The 8,081-nt window shown below is 46.5% G+C and overlaps 1 protein-coding gene across 2 annotated transcripts; it reads left to right on the top strand.

The window, feature by feature from the left end:
* LOC120661242 (flowering time control protein FPA-like) lies at window positions 1-6,391 on the top strand. 2 transcript variants are annotated; one of them, XM_039940006.1, is made up of 6 exons: window positions 1-477; window positions 1,022-1,264; window positions 1,359-1,436; window positions 1,541-2,277; window positions 2,371-3,701; window positions 5,950-6,386. In XM_039940006.1, exons 1-5 carry the CDS (start codon window positions 163-165, stop codon window positions 3,680-3,682), a joined length of 2,685 nt encoding a protein of 894 aa, XP_039795940.1. In that variant the 5' UTR covers window positions 1-162; the 3' UTR covers window positions 3,683-3,701; window positions 5,950-6,386. The 2 variants fall into 2 exon arrangements, with proteins under 2 accessions (XP_039795940.1, XP_039795941.1); XM_039940007.1 differs by having other exon boundaries at window positions 61-477; window positions 2,371-6,391.
* Window positions 6,392-8,081: the final 1,690 nt, after the last annotated feature.

The raw sequence follows: 8,081 nt of genomic DNA, 5'->3' as shown, positions 1-8,081 counted from the left end.
CGGGAAAGTTGGCGAACCTGGTCCGACTGGAACACACACGCGACCCGACCCACCGTCCATAGCCCAGGCCAGGAGCGCCTGAAAACTGAACCCAAAATTCCCCATCCTCTCTCTCCTAGGGTTCACGCGATCTCATTCCCCTTCCGCCCCGCCGCGCCTGCGATGTCGTCGGAGCCGCCGCCCGCGGAGTCCCCGGAGGCGCCCGATTCCGCATCCCCTCCGAAGGGCGCCGCCGCTGCTGGGGTCCTTGTGACGAACACGCTCTGGGTGGGCAACCTGCCCTCCCATGTGAGCGAGGGCGATTTGATGGCGCTGTTCGCGCCGCACGGCGCGCTCGATTGCGCCCTCGCCCGAGCCGGCTCCCGCAGCTACGCGTTCGTCCTCTTCCGCACCCCCGCCGAGGCTCGCACCGCCGTCGAGGCCACCCGGGGCGAAAAGGTCAAGGGCGCCGCCATGCGCACCGAGTTCGCGCGGCCGGTAATTTCTCTCTTGCTTTGCCCCACCCTGGGATCTGCTCCCTCCCACCCTAGATTTCCCCTCGTTGCTTTGCTGCGATTTGTGTTTCCGTGACTTGATTTCTGTACTACCTAGGAAAGGTCCGCCTAATTAATGTGTGATGATAGAGACTGATCTGTAACATGGAGCTGCTGGTATACAGCAGGCAGTGTTGGTCGAGGATACTGGCCGTATGTTATGTTAATCTATTTGCAGTCAGGCTGATTAGGTCCTTGTTCTAAACGATGATGCTTATTTAGGGTGCAATTTCTTATGCAGTAATCGTTCTCTGTGTGATGATTTATGCACGAATGCAGGATGATGCATATTCAGCTTCTAACTTGCTTTGAAGATTTAGTGCATAGCCTGTATGACATATGGTTAATGTTAGGTTAGACTTAGGATTTTTGGTAGCTATTTCGTGATAATACAGGATTGAATGAGGGTCATATGTTTCCATTGTTTTGCTGGAACTGGAAAGGGTACCAGGCCTTATGGATTTTGTTTGTTGATTTGTTTTTTACAGGCCAGAGCTGTTAGGAATCTGTGGGTTGGTGGCATTAGCCCATCGGTTTCAAAGGAGGAGCTAGAGGAGGAGTTCCAAAAGTTTGGAAAAGTTGAAGGTTTTGCATTCTCCCAAGATCAGGCTTCAGCGTACATCGATTTCGAGAAACTGGAAGATGCGATTTCTGCTCACAGGTCTTTGAATGGAAGAATTTTAGGTGGCAAAGAATTGTGTGTCGATTTCCAGAGGTCCAAGGGAAGAGCGGTGTGTATCCATTATTTACTGGATTTGTATTTCCTCTATCGAAAGTTTATGGCAGGATTTTCTCATGACAACCTGTTTTTGCTGATTTGTACAGGAATGGTCAGAAGCGAGCAGCTTCAATGGTAGAGTATCAGGGCTGCCAGGTGACAAGAGAGGCACTGCCCCTCTAAAGGTATGCTCTGTTTAAATTTATATAGTTGCTCTCATCTCTTTTGTGCTGGTTGTTTTTCTCCCTTGTCAGCTGTTGCTCATTATCATGGTCTGTTTGTCTTCCAGGGTTCTGCTGGAACACGGGCGCGAGAAGCACAACCTACCAATGTTCTCTGGGTTGGTTTTCCTGGTTCATATAAAGTTATTGATGAGGAGGCGCTCAAGCAAGCTATGTCAGCATTTGGTGTGGTTACAAAGATAAAAATTTTCCAGTCAAGGCAGTATGCTTTTGTTGAGTTTTCAAGCGTTGTGGAAGCTTATAATGCTAAGACGAATCTAGATGGCCATCTTTTCGATGATCCCAGGATTCAGATTCTTTTCTCAAACAGTGAGCTTGCACCAAATAAATTAGATAACCCAACATCGGTTTCTGGATTTTCTAGATCAGAAATATATTCCAGTGATGGTCGTCATGGTCTTGGAAGTGGTACTTTGCAAGGGTATGATCCACCAAGAGGAGGAAGATCAAGACATTTTGATTATGGTGGTTTACCTACTCCAGGTGGAATCCTTCCACCACCTGAACCATTTGATCCAAGAGAAGCAAAAAGAATGAGGCTTGATGCTGGTGTTGACCCTTACGATGTAAGGGCTGGCAGCACAAGTCTTTATTCTACTGGGTTCCGCAATCGTGACAGCACTGTGCATGCCGAGGGGAGTTCAAGTCCTGCTATTAGAGTCCGAGGCACAGTGCATCGAACATCATACCTTGAGCATTTTTGGCGTGGTAATATCTCCAAAGGTGGATCTCCTGTTTGCCGTGCTCGTTGTTTGCCTATAACAAAGGGCAGTAATATACCTCTGTAAGTCCAAGCATCACTGTCCAAATGTTATTGTTTTATCGAGCTGATTGTGCAACGTTGATGATCTTTGTTTGCTATTTTTTAATTTTGCAGACCGGATGTTATTAATTGTTCAGCTAGGGCGGGATTAGATATGCTGGCAAAGCACTATGCGGATGCTACTGGATTTGATGTTGTGTTTTTCTTACCAGATAGTGAAGATGACTTTGTTTCTTATACTGAGTTCTTGCGCTATTTGGGCTCGAAAAGCCGAGCAGGGGTTGTAAAGGTTGATGCAGGGACTACTTTATTTTTGGTACCGCCATCAGATTTCTTGACAAATGTCTTGCAAGTTGACGGCCCAGAGCGCCTTTATGGTGTAGTATTGCATATTCCACAAATGTCTGCTGCTGCTGCTCTCAGGCCACAGTTGACTGGACCAGAACTACAACCTTACTATGATGAAAGGGGAACTCTGCCTACTTCACAAAGAAAGTATAGTATCATTTCTCCCAGTGACAATGGCCATCATGATGCTGATTATCGTGGATCTTTACGTGAGGAGTCGATGCATCATTTGGGGCAAATAGCTGGAAGGCCTCGGATGGATGAAGGGCAAGCAGTTCAGCCAGCTCTTGCAGGTTTTCCGACAAATCAAACAGCTGCAACACAAGTTCAACCTCCAGTCAAGCCTGATATTATGGCTACCTTGGCAAAGCTTATGCCAAGTGTGCAATCATCAACTCTGGTAAGTGGTCAGATGCCAATGAACTCCACAGACAGACAATCACAGATGCATGATCCATCTATGCTTTCTAAAGCATGGAATCCAGAAAATCAATCTTCAGCTTCAAATTTACCCTTTGGCCAAATTGCTAATCTTCAGCAGCCAGGGCAGCAGTTCAGCAGGCAAACTTCAGCTGCTCATCTGACAAACTATGGGAGCATGGTGGGTGCTCTGGAGCACTCAGCACAGCATACTGCTTACAACCCCGAAGTTGCTTTGAACCTACCGCCACCGCCACCAAATCCTACACCAACACACAGTTCTATTACATTACCATCTCAAGGTGGACACAGTTTGCCCACACAGACGAACCAGCAGCTTTATCAGCCAGAGCAGTATTATGTGCCACAAAGCAACTATGGTCCATTAGCTACGGGTAGCCATTCTAACCTTCAAGCCAGCAATGCTAACAACCCTGCCCCTCCCCTTCCGCAAGTAAACCGTGGACCTCCAGCAAATAATCAGATAGGAAATTTGCCCCAGCTCCAGCCCTCATCTCATGGACAACAACAACAATTTGCTCCTGGGGCTGCACAAGCTCCAGATGAGGCAGATAAAAGTAAGAAGTACCAGGCGACCCTCCAGTTGGCTCAAAACCTACTGCTTCAGATACAGCGTCAATCTGGAAATCAGTCATGAGACCTAACTATATCTTCAGGTAAGTCCACTCCATCTGATTTTTGTTGTTGTTATATATCCTGTCTGCTTATGTGCATGGTTCAGCTAATCATTGGTTACTTAATCTTAAGCCCAACAAGTACCATGCATTTGTTAAGTTAAAAATACGAATTTACACAAAATAGTTATGTTTAGACAATATAGCAGAACTATTACCAGAAAATGACCATTGCTTGGCATCAATAGCTGATGTTAAGTTGGCTTATTAGGCACAAGGCACATCAAACACACTGAAACGTGACACAAGGGTTTATAGCACTTCTGATTAGCAACACTTAGTTGCAATGACAGAAAGTTAAGTCTTGTTAAGTTAAACCATTTTTGCACACTTGCTTTTAATAGTATTTGCTTGTATACTACTTTTTTTTTGTGAGGATGCTTGCATAAATGTTGATATCTGCATAATCTTTTTTGTGAGTGTCTTAGCATTACAGTAAACCCAGTATGACAGGCATGCTAAAACACTGCATACCTTACTTGAGGCAACATTAGCTCTTTAGAATTGGTAAATGTATGGACATCTTTAATGTAATGGCTTTGTGATATCTATACTCGAGAAGCTTGGGGTTACATTGAAATAAAACAACACGAAAAGAATTCTTCAACAGTTTGGCACGCCGTTTTTTGGTTCTCACGCTGCAGTGGAAATACACATTTCTCATGCCACGATGAGAAACCATCAAACCATACAACAGCACTTATATTTGCGGTCATTTGCGTTACTCGGTAAAGCACACATTTACCATCAAACCATTTCTTCTGCTAGCCTTGCCGTCGTTTGCAGTACTGAGTATAGCTCACATGTACCATGTAGGATCGACCATCTGACCTTGGGCTAACCTTAAGACAATCAATATACCGAACAGCATGCCTGATTGTACAACAATGTGCTTCCAGATCACCTGCTTAGGCCTTGTAGAATATTTCATCCACTTTTCAAGCCTCACGTTTATTCTGTTACGGCATCGAGTTTATTGATTCAATGAAACTGCAAAGTGAACAACCAGTGGACTGCGATCTTTGAAAGCTAGTGGTGGTTGGTATGATCCATTTAGCTAAGTCTAAAAGCTACACATAGGTATCATCGATCCATTCAGCTGTGTTCTTTGATTCTCCGATTCATATCAACGTTTTTGGTTGGCTAGTGAAGGTGAGAAACAGGGCAACTTCAGCCCCAACGTACAGCTTAGGACTAAGGGCGCATTTGTTATCGCAACCGTCATCGTTAGCATTGTGGTGTCACGTTTTAAGTTTTAACATTCTGGGAAGTGAGAACCAGTTCCGTTCCTGTTCAAGCTACTGTATAAACAAGCGGATTTATCACCAAGTTCAAAATTCTATGGTAATTAGCGGCCATATGCAACAAAATCAACCGTGTCCGTTTTCTTATTCTACTCAAGTAGTCAGGTTCAGGATTGTGCCCTTGGCTCGTTATTCGCTCGTTCCGGGCATATCCGCGTCTGTGCGCCGACCGGTCCAGCTGCGTTCGTTCCACTGCTGCGTTCCTCATCTGTAGAACTATCTGCTGCGCGCGTCATCTTGTGGCGTGTATCTGACACGAAATCATAAAAAAATCGTATGTGCGCAGAGCTTGCCGGTAAAACAATTCGGTTCGTGCGGCGCACGCTTTTTCGACCCCCTTGGCTCCCTCGGTCTCCCTGGGCACGATCTCTTTCGTTGTGCACGTGGATACCGCTAATCGTTACGGCCAACGCCGGAACCTCCCCGTTTACTGGGTAATTCCCGAATAACGAAGACACGACGACTTTCTTTTCTCGGACGTTTGGGGGGTATAAATCGCCAAAACAATGCCAGCGAAAAGCTTTGGATCCCAGTCGTGCTCGTGCTACTGTCTCTAGCTGTCAAAAGTCAAGCTGGGCTGAATTATACAGCACTAGACCGTGTTGTGTCTGATGTGGCAAATGCAGCTGCAGCGCTTGCTTCACCCAACTGTTTAGGTCTTTAGGCTTTAGGTCTAACCTCTCTCTGTCCAGGCAAATAAATGTCGCATACGCTTAGGCTTCAGCCGGTTTATTTTTAAATTTATCTTGCGACTTAAAAATGGCTTGCAAGATGCACTTGTGGGATTTTCATGATGCGTTTCCTGCAATCTAGTACATTCGTGATTAACAAATATACTATGCGTTCAATAATCGTTTCTCTTTATCCATACTCAAGTCAGATTCTTCAGCATTGTATGCCTGACAGTAGCGTACGTTTGTGTGTAGGTACCCTCAAAAGTCAAATCTCAGCTCGGATTGTCTCTGACAAACAGGGAAAAAAAGAAAGAAAGAAAGAACGATAATCCAACTCGTTATGCTTCATCTCCTCTCCTGCAGCGCCTCAACAGATGCGGCCCATGGTGTCAGTGGCTACTCGTTAGTCGTTACCCTCCCGATATGGATGTACTCCTAGTTGATACCCACCTACCGCTACCGGACAGCGACGGAATCAGCGTAGTTATCCCAGTTCCGCTTTTCTTTAAAGACAAGCTTTACCAGAAACGTTTTCTCTTTCTCCGTTTTATTTTCATGTACTATTTTGATATAGATATTTCATTGTGGGCTTTCTAGCCTTATGTTTGCATGTTGGGATGGCCTTTTATGTGGCCTGGTGGTATTTTGTATACTTCTTTTGAGATCATATATTATGTCATGTCATGTCACACTACTGTGCTGTGTTTTTTTTTTGCTGTTTCTTTTTTTTTTTTGATCGAAAGTACCTGTATTAAGACTTAAGGAAAACATACATGGACGGTACAAATACAGATACATCCGGGATACAGGGGTGAGCTGTCCACCACACTTTGCGAAAAGGGCCACAACAAAAACAGAAATTGCAAACAGGTCCCTGGACCCTTTCCCCATCCAGCCGCGCCGTCGGACGAAGCCGCAGCTGCCGCTGCCGTCGCCATCGCCATCGCCTCCGATCTGACGAAGCTCCATCGCCGACAGGCTTTATCGAGCCGCAGTAGATGCCCAACACGAAGGCCGGGACGAAGACACCATTGAAGGAACGTCGGCCGGGGACGCGCCCCAAGCTTCGCAGATCTCGAATCGACGCCCGCCATCGACCGGAGCCGAAGGGAAGTCGAGGTCGACCCGCTCTCCCGCCGTCCACCGCACCCACAGCCACCTCCGCTCCCAAGCAAGAACGCGGCACGAGCACCGCCACCCCACCACAGCGGCAAAGCAGCAGCCGCCGCAAACTCCTAAGCAGGAGCCGGTGAAACCGGACCCCACCTCCACGGCCTCGTCGTCGACGACGGAGTGGAACGCCGACGAGGGGAGGAAGAGACCGAGAGGACTTATTCCATGGCGCCGCCGTCGCCTCCGCCTCAACGACGCCGCTAGGAGACACAAACCTAAACCTACTAGAACCTAACCTACCAGCCGGCAAAACTCCGGCGGTCTCCGCCACCTCACGACGCCCGACGGGCCATCGGAGGCGGAGGAGACCACCGGCTCCGCCGGCGGGGACGCGAGCCCTCCCTTTCGCCGCTCTCAACTGTAGCACCGAGAGGCTTCGAGAGGGGAAGAGAAGAGTTTTTTTTTTTTTTTTTTTTTTGCTGTTTCTTGATCGTGACGGAAGAAAACCTTGTTCATAGTTGAACCAAGGCACACTCGCATCGCTTCGTGGGTTGACTTGAGAACAGAGCTGTCACAAGGTCTGCACGGACAGAGGGGCGGGGCACTGTAGCTTGTCTAGTCGCGAGTGGTACCAGAAGATGACCACAGCACCGTTCTTGGCCCTTTTTTTTTTCCTTTTCTCCTTTCTCGTCAACGCAAGTACGCAACTATGAGTGCTTCTTGTTCCGTTATAGGAAGTTTTCCCTCCTCAGATTACATACCGTTCGAAGATTGCTACTGGTAGTTGATGCTGATTTGGTGTAAAAGAAAAACACTTCTGACTGGCTGGCTGACAAGCCAATTGAATAGAGCGAATCATTTCAATGCATCCCAACCGAAAAATTGCTGAAATTGGCACACATGTTGTATGACTCACTGCCACAAAAAACTAATGTTGCCATATAAAAGTACAAAAGACTCAGCCATACTAACCTTCAAGCTGCTAATCTTGAACTGTATGCCAAATAAAGAATAAATCGATGAACTTTTATGAGGGAAGATTTTGGAAGATCAACGCCTGATAGCAGCCACTTTTACTTGGTTTCTTTTTATCTTTTAATTAAATTGACCTGAACAAATTCATGTTTTCTGTGCAGCCCAAGTTGTGGTCTCTCGTATTCTATTTGTTGACACTATTTTCTTGAACCTCTTGACAACTAACATTGTTTCCTCCATTGCTGATTGAAATGAACCATTCCAGGTGTTGTATTTTTTTTGCTAATTTAGATGAG

The sequence above is a fragment of the Panicum virgatum genome, chromosome 2N, assembly GCF_016808335.1.
Source record: "Panicum virgatum strain AP13 chromosome 2N, P.virgatum_v5, whole genome shotgun sequence".
Lineage (NCBI taxonomy): Eukaryota > Viridiplantae > Streptophyta > Magnoliopsida > Poales > Poaceae > Panicum > Panicum virgatum.
This window is presented reverse-complemented; position numbering and strand designations above follow the sequence as displayed.